Source organism: Megalobrama amblycephala, linkage group LG22 (assembly GCF_018812025.1).
Source record: "Megalobrama amblycephala isolate DHTTF-2021 linkage group LG22, ASM1881202v1, whole genome shotgun sequence".
Lineage (NCBI taxonomy): Eukaryota > Metazoa > Chordata > Actinopteri > Cypriniformes > Xenocyprididae > Megalobrama > Megalobrama amblycephala.
In genome coordinates, this window is record NC_063065.1 from 5,343,074 (window position 1) to 5,364,591 (window position 21,518).

Here is a 21,518-nt window from a genome sequence, read left to right on the forward strand (position 1 = left end):
AGTATTATTTAATTTTTTTTCGTATGTTCTGTGACTTTTTAGGGAAAATGTACACAATTACGCCTGCACATTTTGTATATGCACATTACATTTTCCCACGATTATTAAAATATGCTTATAAATAAATATAAAATATAAATAAAATAAAAATATATGTAACGGTTTTGGGCATGATGACGTAAGCCCTACGTCATGCCGTTCGAACGCGTCGCGGCGGTCTCTGCAGCGCGAGCAGAGAGCGGTTCATCCGCAACAAAACATCTCGCAGACCTGCAAAACCCTCATAACATGTATAGAATCTAAAGTTAATATCTGTACGGCGATGAACTACGGTTTTGTGATGGATAAAACCTTTCTGGAGATGTAGGAAATGGAAGTGAATTGATTTTTTTCGTACTTTTGGAGCTAACTGTTACAGATTGTTAGCTGTCAACAGGTGAATCAGATCTGTGAAGTAAACAATGTCTTCCAGAGGTAAGAATACATTACCCAATAAATCACTTCACTAACTGAGTAATGAACACCTGAAATGGACCTGGACCGAGTTATTTTTTATTTAAAAGACGGAAGATAGAGTATAGCACAATATACAGTACAGCAGAGCACAATAACCAATGCTGTATAATACAATTTGAAATATACAGTGCAGTAAAGTGCACATTATATATCATAGACCAGGGTTTTTTAATCTTTTAGATGCCATGGACACCCTAAAATAACCACCCTCATCCTAAAATTTAAAAAACAGCTATATTTTCATTTGTAAAGATCCAGTTTATATTGTAAGAATGTGTAAAATATTATTAGGAAAATATTAAGTTAATTTTTTTTTGTACTTTATTATTATTTTTTAAATATTTTATTAATTTATTATTTTAATTAATGCATTTATTTTATTAAAATTTATTTTAAAATTGTATATAATTTTAATCAATTTTTTCATTATTTATTTATTATTATTATTTTTATTTTTTTACACTGTTTTTTCCCCTAAACTTTTCATTGGAGCCCCTAGCATTCCCTTCTTGTGGTCCCCAGTTTGAAAACTCCCACTCACAATGCTTTTAACAGCACACTTGCAAGGTGAAGTGCAGCTAAATAAACTGAATCTCTCCATCAGCTCTGTGGCAGCAGCCGTATGTGAACATCTTCAAACACATGAAGATTGAAGAATGGAAGAAAGTCACCAAAGAGGGAGACGTCACCACATACATGGTAGGAGGTTTATTCCTTTCTCGTAATACTGTAACATGATGTTGTTGCTGCACAGGATTCTCATTGGCATTCAATATATGTTGTTTGTATGTATTTGTCATGCTGTATTGTTTATTGTTAGGATAAGAACCTGAAATGTTCTGTGTTACGGATCCGTGGCTCCGTACCGGCCAGTAACTACATCCTGCTTCCCAAGACCAGCAGCCAGTCTCTGGGTCTCACCGGCCGGTTCCTCTACTTGCTGTTCAGACCCAGCCCAAACAAACACTTCATCGTGCACCTGGACATCACTGTTGAGGTGAAAGTGTAGTTTTATATGCATAACTATTTAATGATACAGACTTTTATGTGCATCTCCATGTTTTCAGTTTTTATTAACAATAATGTAACTGTCCTGTATATCACTCTATGTTGCTTTGTTCATCATGCAGGAGGGTCAGGTGATCCGTGTGTCGTTCTCTAACATGTTCAAAGAGTTCAAGTCCACGGCGACATGGCTACAGTTCCCTTTTCTGTGTGCAGCCGCACACGGTTCAGTGTATGAGAATACGGCCAGTACTGCTAAACAAGGTAGACATTCGTTGTTTTAATATCATCTCACACTTGCCGGTTTTTATTATGATGTTTTCTACATGCAGCAGGCGTTTATTTGTGATTACTGATGCATTTCAGGTTTAGTGGGCCCAGCGCCGCCGAGCACAAGGTGGACTTGCTTGACGATGGACCTCCGTTACGTGCTCTCGGTTTATCTAAACAGAACACACAGTCACCTTAAGAGCATCAAACTCTGTGCCAATATGTCCATTAAAAACATCATCACCAGTGACCTGCTGTTTGATCCAGGTACATTTTGACTTTGTTCCTGTTACGGTTGCAGGTTGTGAATTGTATAAAATGTAATGTCAATCTTGTGAAGGGTCTTGGAACAGTGCTGTGTAAATGAAATTTATTATTATTATGCAATGATCTTGTTTTTTGTAGGTCTGTCATTCTCTGAGTTCAGGCAGTCTGGTGTGATGTTGCCAGATGGCACTGCCCCGATGCCCAGAGAAATGTGCTTCCCTGTGCCCAAAGGACAGAGCTGGCATAACTTGTATGATTATATTAGGTGAGTGCCACTACTTTGAAAATGCACAGTTCCTGTTAAATGGACACCTTACTTAAAGAAATAGGTGGTCCATATAGTCATCGTTGATTATGAAAATGATACTATGTTTACATGCACATCAAATTCAATTTAAAGGATTAGTTCACTATCAAATGAAAATTAGCCCTAAGCTTTATTCACCCTCAATCCATCCTAAGTGTATATGACTCTCTTGTTTCTGACGACACAATCGTAAATAATATTAATAAATATCCTGATGCATCCATGCTTTATAATGGCATTATGTGTTACCAAACGAGTATGAGCTGAAGAAAGTGCCTCCATCCACATCCATCCATCCTAAACATACTCCATATGACTCCGGAAGGTTAATAAAGCGAAACTATATATTCAGGTTGCAGCCAATTATTCTGAATACAATGTTTATATGCATACAATCATCTGAATATTCCCTGTATCAGTGTTATTTTAGTATAACTGTTTACTATTATAATATTTATTAATACTTTGAATTATCTTTTAATATTAGTTTAAGTCTTAGTAATTTTGTGATGTGCTTTTGTAATTTTTATTATCAGCTTTTTCTGTGTGTGATTGACAGATTTCCCTCTGATGGAACGAAGTTACCATTTGATTCCATACAGAAAGGATCCAACGGTGCAGCTAAAAGTGAGTCTTCAGCATACAAATATGCACAGTCGCACACAACAATGTACATTTTATCTGATGAAACCATGTGGTCACTCTGCAGAAGTCTCAACTGAAAAGAGCCCTCAAAGAGAAGAGAGTCGCATCGTAAGCCTCAGTAAACCTGTTCAAGACAGAGTCTCCCTCATCCAGCAGATCACCACCCCCAAATCTGCACGAGTGTTTGTGTGTGAACTTCAGTTGACCTTCATTCCAGTGCAACTAATGTTGACATACACAGGCCCTAATGGCTACTTTCTGCCTTTCTCTCCTTTCTCTCTGTGTAGAGCACTAAACAGCGTTCGGTGATCCAGAAAACGAGTCTGCCCGAACTGATTTATACACCCTCTGGAGGCTCAGAGAGCCCGGGGTCACCAGGTCAAATGTCACAGGCAGGTGAAGAGGTCACAGTAGTGTGTGCTGATGATGCTGGAGTACACGTATATGCCCGTTGCGAGGATGACGTCTACACCCACATCACAGACAGTGAGGAGGAAATCACAGTAAGTACTGTAGATATAAGAAGATCCTAACAATGACAAGCTAAGAAAACAACTGGGTCTTAATTTGAGTCAACATTAAATTAAGACCCTCTTTACTTTCATAATAAAAGTTCCTGTGCACTTTCATCAATGCATGTTATTGTAAATTAAACAAATGTGACACTTGCTTTTTAAAAGCATAAATAATGTGAATGAACCAATCTGAACGTTTCTTCTTAGGTGATTAATGCAGCATCTCCTCGACCTGTCTCTCTCTCTTCTGACCAACCAGTGAAGCGGCCACAGGTTAACCACACATAAACACATTTATTTATCTCCAGGACAACACAGACTAACAGAGCATAAATGCATGCTGAAGATAAAGAGATTTACACGATAAAGCCTGTGCATATACTGTATCTACAGCTCTTTTTGTGTGCAATGGTCATTTGGAGGGTTTCTGTATATGTTTCAGAAGTTGTATCCTGACCCCATTCTGAAGCTGAACAGAATTATTGGCTTCGGAGGAGCTACAATGAGATGTGTGAGTGAAAATACACACACACACACACACACACACACACACACACTAGAGGTGTAAAAATGCATCATCTGGCAGTGAAAATTAAATACATTGATTACAGAATTTAATAATTGTTTATAATTTCTTTAATAACCCAGTGTTCTAGTAGGTTTATTCTAGCCAACTGAATGTGATTCTCTGAAGACACAGGAAATACACATCTATCTGACCTGAATCAATCTACTAGAACATTCTGCAATGACCTAGATAACGGATAATCTTCACAGACAAATCCAAAATACAGTTCTCGAGACTGTGAATGTGAAACCTTGTGTCTACTACATATTTTTGAAAAGTGATTTCATGATTCATTGTTTCAGAATCGTGACTATCATGTGGTACACTAACTGTGCTTTCTTTCAAATTGTCCTTCTCTCAGGCTGTATGGAGCTCAGATGGGGAGGAAGTTGTGTATCCCTGTCATGCCATTATCATCAGCATGACTGTTTCCTCTGGACAACAGAGATTCTTCATCGGACACACAGATAAGGTCTTTCTCACTCACACACACTTAAATATTTTTTAGTTACACTGATTTTACCATGGTTTAGTGGTGTTATGCATGATGTAAAGTCCCTTAAAGGGATAGTTCACCCAAAAATGATAATTTGATGTTTATCTGCTTACCCCCAGCGCATCCAAGATGTAGGTGTCTTTGTTTCTTCAGTAGAACACAAATTATGATTTTTAACTCCAACCGTTGCCGTCTGTCATTCAAATAATGCTAGTGGATGGGAACTTCTACTATAAGAGTAAATAAAACTTGCATAGACAAGTCCAAATTAAACCCTGCGGATCGTGACGACACATTGATGTCCTAAGACACGAAACGATCGGTTTGTGCGATAAACCGAACAGTATTTATATCATTTTTTAACTCTAATACACCACTATGTCCAACTGCGTTCAGCACTCGTTAGTAAGGTCTGATCGCGCTCTGACAACAGCAGTAATGTCTCGCAATAATGTATCGCACAAACCGATCGTTTCGTGTCTTAGGACATCAATGTGTCGTCACGATCCGCAGGGTTTAATTTGGACTTGTCTATGCAAGTTTTATTTACTCTTATAGTAGAAGTTCCCATCCACTAGCATTATTTGAATGACAGACGGCAACGGTTGGAGTTAAAAATCATCAATTGTGTTCTACTGAAGAAACAAAGTCACCTACATCTTGGATGCGCTGGGGGTAAGCAGATAAACATCAAATTATCATTTTTGGGTGAACTATCTCTTTAATCATGATACAAACACTTTAAACGACAGCTTTTGGAGTGGCTTATTGCTTTTATAAAACAGTTACAATAGCAATATGATAAAAGACACCTATGATTAATATTTTTTAATAGTTTTAATATTTCTAATGTAATAAGAATTAAATTTAAAATGTAAAAAATAAGTAAATTCATTAAAGTATATGCATATATTATTATTATTAATAATAATAATTAATTAAGATAATAATGCATAACATTAGATTTTATTATACATGATATTATATAGTAATAATAGTATTAATAATACATACATAAATATATCATATGCAAAGAATATTTTATTTAATATAATTTAAATAACAAAGAATAATAATAATTATTTTTATTATGCTAAGCAAGGTAGCAACTTGTCACATTAGTATAGAGTCTGATGGTCACAGTCAGGGCTTGACAATACTCATTTTCTACAGAATAGATACACAAAACCAGCTGCGCTTTCTCCCTCTCTCATCTCTCCGACAGCGAGTTGACACACAAACCCGTCTCCCCTCACTCACTCGTTTCATTTGCTCTGGATGAATATTGTTGGTGTTACAGGGTTTGAATTTCGGCATGGGATTGTGCGTATTGCGCATAATTTTACTCATTCCCACAGATTTTGTGCTCACACCCAAAGTGCGCCACATAAAGCTGCCTCTCAGTACTAAATTCAGTTATTTTTCGCTGCTTATTGCACTTAAATAGTCAAATGCACACAAAATAATGTCAAAATGCCTGTCTTGAGTATTCACATAAACACAGTCAGTCATGTTTTAAGTGAATGTAAACAGTTGAAAAAGAAAACGCATGTGTAACAGTATAATGGATCCGTGCGTCAGGTCTTAAAGTGACAGCAGTGACAGTTAGCTGGCCTTGATTTTCCTGTCGATGTGTTCTTCTTAATTGTCAGGTCTCAGCTCTGGCGTTAAATGCCAGTTCTACTGTGTTGGCATCGGCCCAGATGGGCGCAAACAGTCTGATTCGTCTCTGGAGCTACAGCGGAGGAGTGTGTCAAACCATTATTCCCACACACACACATGCTCTGAATCTGCTAAGGTACACCAAACACACATATACAACACAATGGCAGCTGGATTTCTCAAGGTCCATCAGGTGATGTTGTTGTTGTTTTAGTTTCTCTCAGAGTGGAGGAGTGCTGTGTGGCGTAGGGAAAGACAGTCACAACAAAACTGTGAGTGTTTTGCATGTGAAGAAGTATATTATTTGGAGAGTGTAGTGTATATTTATATTAATTATTTAATTTGCATGCATAGACGGTGATCCTTTGGAACACTCGGCGTGTGGCAGAAGGAGGTGTGGTTCCAGTCTTAGCTAAAGCACACACAGACGTGGACATCCAGATGATGAAGATAGCCTTCTTTGATGACACACGGTGCGCATACACACTTGTATTACAATTACAGCCAATCTAAACATGTTTGAGGTTTAATGTGGAGTGGGATTTTGTTTTGATGCAAATTCATGTACAATATGATCAATATCATAAACAGGGTTACTTGCTAATGTTATTAACCTCAATTCTACCTCCGTTTTAATCATATTTGCAGATTATAAGTGTATATTTTGTGTTTGTTTGTGCAGTATGGTGTCGTGTGGTTTAGGTAATGTGCGGCTATGGCGTGTACGTGGTGGTTCTCTACACTCTTGTCCTGTGGATCTTGGACAGTATCACAATCTGGAGTTTACTGACCTCGGCTTTGAGCAGGGACACACTCAGGACCGTCCGGTGGATGATCGCACGCTGTGAGACATGACAAATGACCAACAAACTATTTAAATAAGCGTAATTACGGTAGCATACAGACCTGCTGACATTAATTGTCATTTGATCTTGAACTCATCATGTTTTCTGATTGGAGCAGGTTTGTCAGCAGTAGGAGTGGTCACATCCTAGAGATCGACTATGTTGCCGTGGGGATAAAAAACATAAGGAGGCTCCTCCCAGCTCAGGAAAGCCACGCCCACCAAAGGGAGAAACAGACCTTTAACACAGGTGAAAATTTGTATTTCGTGAGCGACACAAGTTTGATTATGGCTCATATCATTCCTGATTATGTCTCTACATGTTAGTTTCTGGCCTCCTCAATGTTCTGCGCACTTCTGAGTATGAGTACTAAAGACTTTAATCTTAATTTCATTCGGTTCTGTTTAACGGTGGGTCTCTTAATTCATCTTGGTTCTTCAGCAACAATTAAATTAAATTAAATTAAATTAAATTAAATTAAATTAATATTTAATTTATAATATTATTATTATTATTAATTATTTTTGATGTTCAGCATATATAAAATATCAATTAGAAGTCCACTGCTGCATGATTTTAGCAATATTCTGTTACATTATTATTTTTTTTAATAAATGTTAAAATTGAAAAAAAATAAAAATTGTTAAAAATATTTAAATAAATAATTATAATTATTTGATTAGCAAGTAATATAAATATTCTGACTGCTTTTATTTTATTTATTTGAATATATTTATTATTTGAATATGTTTATTATTTATTTATTATTTGAATATATTGACTGTATTATAAATATGTGTTTTCAGGTGCCGGTATTGCGGTGAACAGCATCAGTGTGTGTGCTGAGTTCTGTGTGACCGGTTCAGAGGATGGATTCATGCGCCTGTGGCCTCTTGACTTCTCGTCAGTTTTTTTAGAGGCGGGTCGGTACTCCTGTCAATCACTCTCACAACCAATTATAATCTTGTTTATAACTAACTATGAATTATTGAGATTTTGGTGTGATTACAGAGCATGAGGGGCCCGTCAGTTTGGTGTGTGTGTCCTCAGACGGCTCGAGAGTTCTAGCGGCCACGACCGCAGGGAATCTTGGGTACCTGGATGTTGGTAGCCGTGGTTACCGTACATTGATGAGGTCACACACAGGGAGTGTTTTGGGCTTCAGTGTGGATGGAGTTAGACGGCGTGTTACCACCTTGTCCAGAGACAGCACCGTACGGGTTTGGGACATGGACACCATGCAACAGGTGATTTATGGGAATGTTTATCATTAAAGCTTTTGCATACTGTTGGCCGTGCATAGACACCAGACATGTGCTGATATTACCTTGAAGCTAATATACTGGGCCTCTAATTCAACTTGCAGCTCTATGACTTTGTCTCTGATGATGATGAAAGTCCTTGTTCAGTTGCGTTCCATCCCAGCATGCCTCTCTTTGCCTGTGGATCGAGCTCTGGAACCGTCAGAGTGTTTGATATTCAAACGTCGAGCTTAATCGCCCAACACAGGTACATACACACTCTCAAACACGATTTGTCCTTACAAGCACTCTAGCCTGTGTAATTTCTGTCTAAAGTTGTTATTTTTGTTCTCGTCAATTCATAACATTAAGGTTGAACCACTGTAGTCACATGGACTATTTTAATGATGTCTTTAGTACCATTCTGGGTACTGTTAATTAAATCTGAAGATGAACGAAGGTCTTATGGGTGTGGAACGACATGAGGGTGAGTAATTATCATTTTTGGGTGAACTAACCCTTTAATGTGTGTGTGTGTTTGCAGGCAGCACTCTGGATCAGTTGATTCTGTGATATATTCTCCCGATGGTCAGTGTCTGTTTAGTGCTGGTGCTCTTGGATACTTGGTACTCTACAACTCTTCTCAAAATGACCATCATGTGGCCCGTGTTCTGGGTGAGTAAATGGTTGCTCTTACAGCACAATGTGTGATGTATGATGTGTGACAGTTCCTCTTCACAGCACATTCAGATGAACTCAGCTTTCTGTGTTTATTTGTAGACATGCTTTTCACGAGAACTGAAATATCTGAAGGACTGCGTGAAAGTGGCATTCTGAATTATTGATATTTTTTCAATAATAGGTAATGTGGTTGCACGGGGTGTGAATCGTGGCCCGGATACTTTGGCCGTGAGCTCTGACAGCCGCTGTCTAGCGCTGGTCGGACCAACCGAATACATCGTCACAATTATGGAAGCACAGTCACTTAATGAGGTACATCAAAACCATAATGTTTGCCAGAGCTGTGATGCAGTGGATTTATGAACATGCTTGACATGTGAGAGCATTTGGATCACAACTTCTACACTCCACTTTCTTTAAAAAAAAAAAATAAATAAATAAAAAATTGAATGAATAAATAAGTTTTCAAAATTTTCATCAATTAAATCTCATTGAATCTGGGACATAATCAAAATCTCACATTTTTGTATTGAAAATGTGTATTGTGTTATTTTGTTTTCTTTAATTTATTGTTTCAAATCATGACAGATGTGATTTTAGTATTTATATATTATTATATAATTTATTAATATTTTAATTATTGAGCTTTTTAGTCATTTTAATATTCGCTTAATTTCAATAATTATTTTAGGTGCTTTTGTCATTCTTATTAGTTTTTTATTTTAGTTTTTATTTAGCATGAAATGTATTTTTTTTTTTTTGTAAATTTAAGTGATTTTAGTACTTAAACTTTCTTTTTCTATTTTTTTTTTTTCAGTTTGTTTTTCATCTAATATTTATATTTCAGTTAACGAAAGCTATTTTTAATAGTTTTGTTAACAATTACAACACCATGACATACTGTACATGTTAAATAGCATTTGTTTTTGTGCGTCACAGTTGCTCCGGGTTGATGTGAGCATTCTGGATGTTGAGAGCACAACGCTGGACTCTGCCCTGAATGTGTGTTTCTCCCCCACATCACTGTCACACCTGCTCGTCACCACCTCAGCCAATAAGATCCTCTGGATTGACACACACACTGGACAACTGCTCAGACAGGTGAAAGACTGAAGGGTTAATACATTCTGAGAACATCAAGTATCACATATTAGAATCATTATTAATGTAATTACAGGTGTCTGAGGTGCATAAGAATCAGTGTGTGTCTCTGGCTGTCAGTGAAGATGGCCGTTATTTGCTGACGGCCGGTCAGAACTCTCTGAAGGTGTGGGATTATGGCATGCAACTGGATGTCAATTCACAGGTATGTTTGTTTGAGTGCTGGATTTGATGATGTACAGAGTCCAGACTTTAAATGAGATCACTGTATTCATTTCTCCTTCAGGTGTTCATCGGTCACTCTGAGCCCATCAGACAGGTGAGGTTCACGCCTGATCAGATGGGCGTAGTCACTGTAGGGGATGCCCTCTTCTTTTGGGACTTCCTGGCACCCCCACAAGAGATTTCACACAGCAGGTAAAACCTATGTTTTCCATAATACTACATGGTTTTAATACTGTACATTATTTTAATTTCTTCTGTTAGAAGTAACTAGGATTTTTTTTTTAATTTTTGAAATCTTTCTCTCTTCCTACCAGGTCTCAGGCTATAGAGGTCTCCCCTCATAAATCAGGTACGATAAGCTTCTATATATATATATATATATATATATATATATATATATATATATATATATATATATATATATATATATATATATATATATATATATATATATATATATATATATATATATATATATATATATATGTACTGTATATATATATATATATATATATATATATATATATATATATATATACAGTACAGTACAAAAGTTTGGAACCACTAAGATTTTTAATTTTTTTAAAAGAAGTTTCGTCTGCTCACCAAGGCTACATTTATTTAATTAAAAATACAGTAAAAACAGTAATATTGTGAAATATTATTACAATTTAAAATAACTGTTTTCTATTTGAATATATTTCACAAAGTAATTTATTCCTGTGATGGCAAAGCTGAATTTTCAGCATCATTACTCCAGTCTTCAGTGTCACATGATCCTTCAGAAATCATTCTAATATGCTGATCTGCTGCTCAAGAAACATTTAATGTGTACAATTGTACAAAATATTTGTGTACAATATTTTTTTTCAGGATTATTTGATGAATAGAAATTTCAAAAGAACAGTGTTTATCTGAAATCTAATCTTTTGTAACATTATAAATGTCTTTACTGCCACTTTTGATTGATTTAATGCATCCTTGCTGAATAAAAGTATTCATTTCTTTAATTTCTTTTCAAAAAAATAAAAATAAAAATTCGTACTGACCCCAAACTTTTGAACGGTAGTGTATAATGCTACAGAAGCTTTGTATTTCAGATAAATGCTGTTCTTTTGAACTTTCTATTCATCAAGGAATCCTGAAAAAAGAAAAAGTACACAACTGTTTTCAACATTGAAAATAATCATAAATGTTTATTGAGCAGCAAATCAGCATATTAGAATGATTTCTGAAGGATCATGTGACACTGAAGACTGGAGTAACGATGCTGAAAATTCAGCTTTGCATCACAGGAATAAATTACTTTGTCAAATATATTTAAATAGTACACAGTTATTTTAAATTGTAATAATATTTCACAATATTACTGTTTTTTACTGTATTTTTAATTAAATAAATGTAGCCTTGGTGAGCAGACAAAACTTCTTTTAAAAACATTAAAAATCTTAGTGGTTCCAAACTTTTGGACTGTACTGTATATATACACACACACACACACACACACACACATATATATATATATATTTAAGTGTATGATGATCCTTAATAAGCTCCTATTGTTCAGCACATAGTTGGGTGGAGCTGAATTGCGCTGAGCTGTCCAATGAGAGTCCTCGAGAGGCATTATTTCAGCCCTCCTCGCCACCTGTTATGAATTTTCTTCCCAGTGAGAGGAAGGACAGTGAAGGTATGTGTTCATGAGCATTTGTCCTCATTCATGTGTCAGTATTACATCTCAGACGCTCTTCTCCTCTAGGTTTCCTGTGCGATTCTACAGCTGAACTGCAGCTCAGTCCCACAACAGGCCACACCCACTCCCCTCCCCCTAAACACGCCTCCTTCCTGAGAGTGACCGAATGGGTGAAGAATGAGGACACGCCCACACTCCCAGCCAATCAATCAAGGACGGAGAAAACAAGAGATGGTCACACGCCAATCCGTCCAGACTGTTATAAACACTTCACTCCACGTTTTAAGACTTCTGTGCTAGATCAGGTATATATTTTTGATCAATTATTCATTAATATGTTAATTGTTCATTATTAACATTTAAACCAAAACACAATTCAAACTCTTTTGTATACTATTTCTTTTGTACCACTTTCTTTTCTCCACAACAATCATTTGCTTTTTAGACTGTAGTAGCTCCGCCCTCAGGACAGGCGGGGCTGAGTCTAAAGGCTGTGATTGGTTATAATGGCAATGGGCGTGGCAATATGGTCTGGAATCCAGACACAGGTAAATACTAACCAAGTATAAACTCTTTTATGATATCTATCACATAAAATTCATGTGCATGTTAGTGGTGGTGCTTATGTGTGTCCTTTCTCAGTGTGTATGTACACACAATTTTTACTTCGCTACATCTTGTGTGTTTGCAGGTTTATTTGTGTACTCCTGTGGGTGTATTGTCGTCGTTGAGGATCTTCACACAGGCTCACAGAGACAGTGGTTCGGTCACACAGAGGAGATCTCAACGCTTGCCGTCACCCATGATGCACAGGTACCACCAGTGATGGGAATAACGGCATTATAAATAACGCGTGTTACTAACGCCGTTACTTTTTTCAGTAACGAGTAATCAAACAAATTACTTTTTCTCCTGTTACAACGCCGTTAGCGTTACTGACAAAAAAAATGCCGCGTTACTATAATTGAGCTCACTGAAGCGGTTTTCATCCGAGTAAGCTCTCTCTCAGCCATAGGACCTGCAAAGTTTTTTTCTCTGGTGTTTGCTGCGGTTAGTCATACACAAATATAATTTTAAACTGATAATAATGTATGATGCGCTGTGTGTGTGTCTGTCAGAGCATGCGCGCGAAGCGTGAGCTCAAACCAGAATACCCTTTTTGATGCTTGATCGAAAATATGTGAAATGAGTTTTTTTCTAGTCGACTAGTAGTTGTTCATTTAAACTATTAGTTGACTAATCACATTTATATTAATTTAATTTCTTAAATACTGGAGAGAATAAACCATAATAAGGAGCGTTTACATAATATAGGCTATAGCACTCAAGGGCACGCATAATTGCCATAAAGAACCGGCAAAAGTAATGATTATGAGTGTGACAAAAACAGCAAGGAGACATTTTAATTGTTTATTAATAAAGTAATATTTTCTGAATCAGTGTCGGCTGCAAAGATGAAGGTGACATTGCTGATTCTCATTGCTGATCATCTGCTCATATGGACGCGCCTAGAGAGATAACGCACATTTCATTCGGATTAGGCTATATAATCAGAGTAGCCTCTTTCTTTTCGTGTTTAATTACTTCATTTTCGTTAAAGTAGATATTTCAAGCATTCTATAGATATATTTCTCATGTCTGCGAGGCAAGCAGCCTCGGTTCATTTAGCCTGTAAGACACGCTCCAGTTCACGCGCCAGTGATCGCGCCCGTGCCTCCATGTCATGATTTTATTGTCTGCTATATTTGCTTGTTATATATTAAATCCAAGCAATTGGTTGATGAAACATTGATTAAAATTAAGATACAATTTTTACAAAACGAAATTCACTTTAAAGAGAGGCTTTCTATAAAACAAAACTTAATGAAGTGTTTAAAATCATGTCTGACCCACTCCATGTCTCCCGATATATTTGCGCATCTTATGATGCATCTTACTCACGCTGTTCACTTTTCATAATCGAATAAATGGATTTAAAACATAACATAGGACTATTTAAACATAAATATGAAACTACGTTTTCTTTAATGGCTACCAACACAGTACAGAGAAATTTCATGTCGTGAGCAAGAGCGGATCATGAGTCAGAAGTCGCATCAAGAATAATTTATTCTTAGACTTATATGTAATATTGGGGGCATTCAATTTATTTGGCATAGGCTATTTTTATTTTTATTTTTTTATTTTTTAAGTAACGCAATAGTTACTTTCCCTGGTAATTAGTTACTTTTATAATGATGTAACTCAGTTACTAACTCCGTTACTATTTGTGAGAAGTAACTAGTAACTATAACTAATTACTTTTTTAAAGTAACGTGACCAACACTGGGTACCACACACGCGTGATATAGTATATACTACAAATATATAAATCACACACTCTTCCTCTGTTTCCACCACTTAGTAATGCTTTGCTAATGATTGTTAGATAAATTTAGGAGCCTCAGAATGAAACCTCTGTCTGATTTTCTCGGCAGATGGTTGCATCTGCGTCAGGGGGCGGAGCTTCACGCAGCAGCCTCATCTGCATATGGAACGTGTCAGATGGTTCCTGTAGAAACCGCCTCTCCTATCACAAGGGGGCGGTGCAGAGCCTTACGTTTTCCAGGGATGACATGTACCTCCTCTCAGTTGGTCAGTGTTTAATATTTTGCATTATATTATAAATCTTGTGTCTTTATAATGAATCATTTGTAGTGATGCAGTATAATATGCTCTTAGGTGATTTTTCGGAGCCGGTGGTGGCGCTGTGGAGCACTCGATCATTTGAGCTGCTCTGTACTGTTCAGATATCCGTCCCGCTGCATGATGCTTCCTTCTGCCCGTTTACTGCTAACGAGTTGACGCTCATCGGCAGCAGTGCTGTTGTTTTTACTCAAATACAAACACACGATAACAAAACTTCAGAACTTCAGGTACGCACAGACACAGTTTGCATGAAAAGAATATTTCTGCAATGTTTGCATACACTGTTGCAAAGAAGATAGTTGATAAATCTGCTTTCCTTCTCCTGCAGACGCAGAAAGTGGGCTTACCGGATGTAGTAGGGCCGGCAGAGGTGACATCGCTGTGCTATAACACTCGCCGTATCCTGTACACGGGCACAAACAGCGGCCACGTGTGTGTGTGGGACTGTAACACGCAGCGCTGCTTTGTGACCTGGGAAGCAGATGGAGGAGAGATAGGTGTGTGTGAGAAATGTGTTGATCACATTTATGATTTGGGCCATTGAGAAACAGTATTATAACCAGGAATTAATCATAAATAAGTGTTTTTGTGTGCATTTGTGTAGGTGTGCTAGTTTGCCGTGGGAATAAGCTGGTCACAGGGAGTAACACCAAAAAATTGAGACTGTGGTCTGTAGCTTCAGTCCAGAATCTCAGTAACCCAAATAACAAGAGCAGGGCAGGACAGGATGATGGGTAAACATGCAAACACTCACTTTATCTCTTTCAACAATGCATTAGATTCATGAAAGTTAAACTCTTTCTCTATATTCTGTTCAAAAGTTTGGGGTCGGTAAGATTTTTAAAATGTTTTTGAAAGAAGATTCATCAAGGCTGCATTTATTTGGTCAAAAATACAGTAAAATAGCAATATTGTTACATATTATTACAATTTATAATAACTGTTTTCTATTGTAATATACAGTACAGTCCAAAAGTTTGGAACCACTAAGATTTTTAATGTTTTTAAAAGAAGTTTCGTCTGCTCACCAAGGCTACATTTATTTAATTAAAAATACAGTAAAAAACAGTAATATTGTGAAATATTATTACAATTTAAAATAACTGTTTTCTATTTAAATATATTTGACAAAGTAATTTATTCCTGTGATCAAAGCTGAATTTTCAGCATCGTTACTCCAGTCTTCAGTGTCACATGATCCTTCAGAAATCATTCTAATATGCTGATTTGCTGCTCAAGAAACATTTATGATTATTTTCAATGTTGAAAACAGTTGTGTACTTTTTTTTTTTCAGGATTCCTTGATGAATAGAAAGTTCAAAAGAACAGCATTTATCTGAAATACAAAGCTTCTGTAGCATTATACACTACCGTTCAAAAGTTTGGGGTCAGTAAGAATTTTTATTTTTATGAAAAGAAATTAAAGAAATGAATACTTTTATTCAGCAAGGATGCATTAAATCAATCAAAAGTGGCAGTAAAGACATTTATAATGTTACAAAAGATTAGATTTCAGATAAACACTGTTCTTTTGAACTTTCTATTCATCAAATAATCCTGAAAAAAAATATTGTACACAAATATTTTGTACAATTGTACACATTAAATGTTTCTTGAGCAGCAGATCAGCATATTAGAATGATTTCTGAAGGATCATGTGACACTGAAGACTGGAGTAATGATGCTGAAAATTCAGCTTTGCCATCACAGGAATAAATTACTTTGTGAAATATATTCAAATAGAAAACAGTTATTTGAAATTGTAATAATATTTCACAATATTACTGTTTTTTACTGTATTTTTAATTAAATAAATGTAGCCTTGGTGAGCAGACGAAACTTCTTTTAAAAACATAAAAAATCTTAGTGGTTCCAAACTTTTGGACTGTACTGGATCTTAAAATGTCATTTATTCCTGTGATCAAAGCTGAATTTTGAGCATCATTAATCCAGTCATCAGTGTCACATGATCCTTCAGAAATCATTCTAATATACTGATTTGAAGCTCAAGAAACAATTATTATTATTATCAATGTTGAAAATAGTTGTGCTGCTTCATGTTTTTTTAGAAACCATGCTAATTTTTTTTAGGATTCTTTAATGAATACAAAGAACTGCATTTATTTTTTGAAACAGAAATCTTTTGTAACATTATAAATGTCTTTTATTGTCACATTTGATTAATTCAATGCGTCTTTGCTGAATAAAACTATTAATTTCTTTAAAAAAAATCTTACTGACCCCCAATCTTTTAAATGGTAATGTATGTCACATATGGAAGCCATTTCCACCTAAATAGTGAAAAATGAAAATAATTGTGAGGTGAAGTTTAAACTGTGACGTAAAGTAGAAAAATGTCACTTTCACTTTGTAAAAATTATTAAAAAGAGCTTCACTTGTTTTGAACCTAGAAGAGCTCAGGTGCAGCTTGAACAAGAACTGCTTTTGGATGGGACAGTGGTCAGTGCAGCGTTTGATGATGCCATGGACATGGGGATTGTGGGTACTACTGCGGGAACTTTGTGGTACATCAACTGGGCTGACAGTACCAGTATACGTCTGATCAGCGGTCATAAGAGCAAGGTACATTTTATCCCTGCTGATCTGATTAGATCTAATTTTAGTTCATCCATAGCAAAACCTTCCAGAAAAAGAAAGTTGAATCCGACATGATTCTAAAAGCAGCTGCTTCTACCCAAACTACCCCAGGTGAACGGTGTGGTTTGTAGTCCAGATGAGAAGCATTTCGTCACGTGTGGGCAGGACGGCAGTGTGAGAGTTTGGGCGCTGCAGAGCCACGAGCTGCTGGTGCAGTTTCAGGTGCTGAATCAGGTAAGAATAAACACTAATGCTATACATGGGCAGGACGGCACAGTTTAAAGTTAATTTACAAAACACTTTGACAAACTTCATGTTTGCTGAGGCAAATGCCTTGTGTCTGGGATGTCAACAGTTCTTCATAGTAGCCAATCATCTGAGCACATTATTCTGTCACATGACTTTTTATTCATGTGACAGACATTAAATTGATTAAATTGAATATTACAAAAGATTTATATTTCAAATAAATGCTGTTTTTTTTTTTTTTTTTTTTACAAGAATCCTGCAATAAAAGTCTCGGTTTCCAGGAAAATCTGAAGCAGCACAACTGTTTTCAACATTAATAACAATAAGAAATGTTTCATGAGCAGTAAATCAGCACATTAAAATGATTTCTGAAGGATCATGTGACACTGAAGACTGGAGTAATGATGCTGAAAATTCAGCTTTGATCACAGGAATAAATGACAACTTAAAAAAAATATTACTGTAGAAAACAGCTCTTTCTCATTGCAGTTCATTATTGTTTAATTGTGTTTGTATGTGGTGATTTCTCTGTATTGCAGAGCTGTGAGTGTGTGTGTTGGACTCCTCCGAGGGGTGTGTTTGAGCCCAGTGGCCGCACGTGGGTCGCAGGCGGTTACAGCGACGGTACCGTGAGGATCTTCAATCTGGAGTCGGCCGAAATGGAGCTGAAGCTACAACCTCAGCCTGTGTCTGTGTGTGCGTTGCAGTACTCACACTATGGTGAGAGAGAGAGTGTGAGACCCAGTGTCCTGTGTCTGATCGTCTGTGTGTTCACTATATGCATGTGTGTGTATGTGTAGGTCATGTGCTGTTGTCTGGTGGTCGTGATGGTCTCATTACCGTCAGCAGTCCCGTCACTGGAGTTACTGTACGCACCATCAGTGACCACAAAGGGGCGCCTATAACTACAGTGCAGTGCACCAGCAAACAGGTTTGTGTGTGTGTGTGTGTGTGTGTGTGTGTGTGTGTGTGTGTGTGTGTGTGTGTGTGTGTGTGCGCGTGTGTCCTTGTTTTTCTGTTTTGTAAGGCAAATGACTCAACATTGTGTATGATGTGGAATTGTGGGCCATATTCAGAAAGTATTTGGACACTTAAATCACACTAAAAATCATGAATTTTATTCAAAGACATTAAAACCTCAAACATGAAGAAGAAAAGTGAATGTGTTAGTGAAGAGAAACCGATCCTGCAGCATTTGAGATACAAAGATACATATATTCAATAACATTGTTACAATTTAAATGTTACTCAAGTGTCCAGATACTTATGTTTCAGAGTGACTTTGTTCTTTTACATGTGAGCAGCTCATATGGTATAACATTTGAAAATGAAAAAATGAAGACCGACACAAAAAGTATTGTACAGTTGTACTGAAAAATAAAGTTAAAAAAAATTATAATAGTAAATTAATAAAGTAAAAAAAAAAAATACATTTATTTTTTTTATTTTACAGTGAAATATTACAATAGTAAAATGTCTTTTTTAATTTAATATTTTCTATTATTTTCCTAATAAAAATAAATTATTGTTATTGCAATAATAATAATAATAATAATAATTATTATTATTATTATAACAAAATAACAATACTTTCTTCTTCTTCTTATTATTATTATTATTATAATTAATTAAAATAATAAGTTATTAATAATAATAAAAATAAATTAAAATATATAATACATTTAAAAAATATATTACAAAAGTAAAATGTCTTGTTTTATTTAATATTTTCTATTATTTCTAATAAAATAAATTATTATTATTATTACAGAATAACAATATTTTCTTCTTATTGTTTTTATAATTACTATTTTTTACTAAAGAAAATAGTAAACAAAGCAAGAAATTTTACCATTGAAATATTTCACTGTAAAATAAAATTAAGAAAAAAAATATATAATATTTATAATGATTTGTATTATTCTAAATATAATTAGAATTTATTTTTATTATTATTATTGTATTGTATTATACTATTATTACTTTAATAATAATAATAATAATAATTATTATTATTATTATTATTAAAGTCGTATTAATATATAATCTCAAAATTTTGGGTCAAATTGTACAGCCCTACAAACTTGCCCAGACAAATTTGTAGCTTTTTTTAATCACATTTTAAATTGCAATTGCAATTTAAAAAAAAAAAAAATCACAATTCTATTTTTTTTTCTCAAATCATGCAACCCTACTGCTGAGTGATTTAATGTGTGTGTGTGTGTGTGTGTGTGTGTGTGTGTGTGTGTGTGTGTGTGTGTGTGTGTTTGTGTGCTAATATAAATGTCTAATAGTATAAGGAGTTTGGTCTGGAGGGAAATGAGCTCTGGTTGGCCGTGAGCGCAGACAGGCGTGTCAGCATCTGGGCTGCTGATTGGACGAAGGATAAATGTGACCTGCTTGATTGGCTGACGTTCCCAGCACCCAGCCCACCAGAGGTGATTGACACACTGAAAATTCATTAAACATATAAATATGCCCTGAACTTGTTCATATATTATGTACTTTGTCTATGTACTTTGTCTTATTGAACTGCACTGATCATTCAAAGGTTACTATAATGGTTGAAAAGGCTTAAGAATTAACGTTTGATACGACTTTGTCTTTTTAATCAGGATGTTCTTGCATTACCACCCAGTCTGGCCGCGTTCAGCCCCAGTGAGAGAGGAGTGGTGGTTTACACCGGCTACGCTGTGGAAAAGGAGATCATCTTTTACTGTCTTTACAAAAAACAGGTACTCAAAAACTGATGGACTGACGTTAAACGACACATTTACTCACTCTCGGCCTTTATAACCATGACCGTATTTGTCTCCACACAATTTTATTGGCCAATTGAAGGAGATTGTGAGACAATAATGCATTGGCTTAATGTGTGTGTTTTTTGTTTTACAGATTTTGAGGACGATCTCTCTGGCTGATTGGGCGCTGTGTCTCAGTCTGTGTTCAACTGGAAGGCTGCTCGCTGTCGGATCAAACCGTTAGTGTGCCCGTGCCATCTTACAACATAACAGCAAAGTGTTTGAGAGCTATACAGTCATCTAACGGTGATGTCTTGTGTTTCAGAGCGCGTCCTGAAGCTGATTCATTCCTCCAGCGGTCGTTTTCAGGATTTCTCATCTCATAGTGACTCGGTTCAGGTGTGCAGCTTCAGCTGGTCTGGATCTCAGCTCTTCACTGCTGCTCATAATGAGCTCTTGCTGTGGTCTGTGCACGGCTTATAATGTTAGGAGAACACTAATGCTACTGTTGGATGTTCATCCGTGGGGTTTAATCATTTGATCCCTCTCCGTTTGGATTGCAGTAGTCAGATTTTGCTTTTCTGTTCAGTAGAAATGTTGATGTATTGATGTAGCAGTGCATCCAGTTAGCATGATTTGAACTTTTATTAATGGCAGTTTTTGTAATATTTTCATTTTTTTAAATCAATTTTAATATTTCTTACATTGTTTCAAAATATTTTGCTTGTTAGAAATACTCTGAAATTGTCATGCACTTTGTTCCTCAAATAAAATTCTTAAAAAATCTGAAATACTCATGTTTGCATTAAATAAAGCCATTGACACACAGTTACAGTGAAACAGAACCTGATTTTAACACATAACTTTCATTATTATGTTCTTAACAAACATTATATAATTCTTCACAGACCTTTGGCTCATGTGAATTAAAATCTGAATATAATATAGCTGTTTTTCATGTGTTTTTTTTTTTTTATTTGAAAAAGAAAATTTTATATGAATTATAAGTATTGAATATTTTAATATAATGCAGTATTTTATGAATTATTAATGTTTTAATTCTTTTAATTGAATTATAAATTATTTTCCATAAATCACTACCATTATATTATATTTATATATATATATATATATATATATATATATATATATATATATATATAATATAATATAATGGTAGTGATTTATGGAAAATATATATATAT

At 35.6% G+C, this 21,518-nt stretch overlaps 1 protein-coding gene across 2 annotated transcripts; it reads left to right on the forward strand.

Annotated features, from left to right (window-relative positions):
* Positions 1-186: 186 nt before the first annotated feature.
* wdr90 (WD repeat domain 90) lies at positions 187-21,104 on the forward strand. Of its 2 annotated transcripts, none has more exons than XM_048174770.1 (42): positions 187-474; positions 1,121-1,215; positions 1,337-1,513; positions 1,647-1,785; positions 1,888-2,058; positions 2,197-2,323; positions 2,925-2,992; positions 3,075-3,196; positions 3,298-3,513; positions 3,733-3,798; positions 3,968-4,036; positions 4,455-4,565; positions 6,242-6,387; positions 6,466-6,523; positions 6,606-6,724; positions 6,934-7,095; positions 7,215-7,345; positions 7,903-8,019; positions 8,108-8,343; positions 8,463-8,605; positions 8,882-9,012; positions 9,200-9,330; positions 9,958-10,119; positions 10,196-10,324; positions 10,406-10,536; positions 10,659-10,693; positions 11,912-12,034; positions 12,104-12,342; positions 12,483-12,585; positions 12,729-12,850; positions 14,515-14,671; positions 14,759-14,952; positions 15,054-15,222; positions 15,330-15,459; positions 17,137-17,308; positions 17,435-17,557; positions 18,112-18,292; positions 18,373-18,503; positions 19,867-20,010; positions 20,188-20,307; positions 20,468-20,552; positions 20,639-21,104. In XM_048174770.1, exons 1-42 carry the CDS (start codon positions 462-464, stop codon positions 20,794-20,796), a joined length of 5,556 nt encoding a protein of 1,851 aa, XP_048030727.1. In that variant the 5' UTR covers positions 187-461; the 3' UTR covers positions 20,797-21,104. The 2 variants fall into 2 exon arrangements, with proteins under 2 accessions (XP_048030727.1, XP_048030728.1); XM_048174771.1 differs by having other exon boundaries at positions 17,140-17,308.
* The last annotated feature ends 414 nt before the right edge of the window (positions 21,105-21,518 follow it).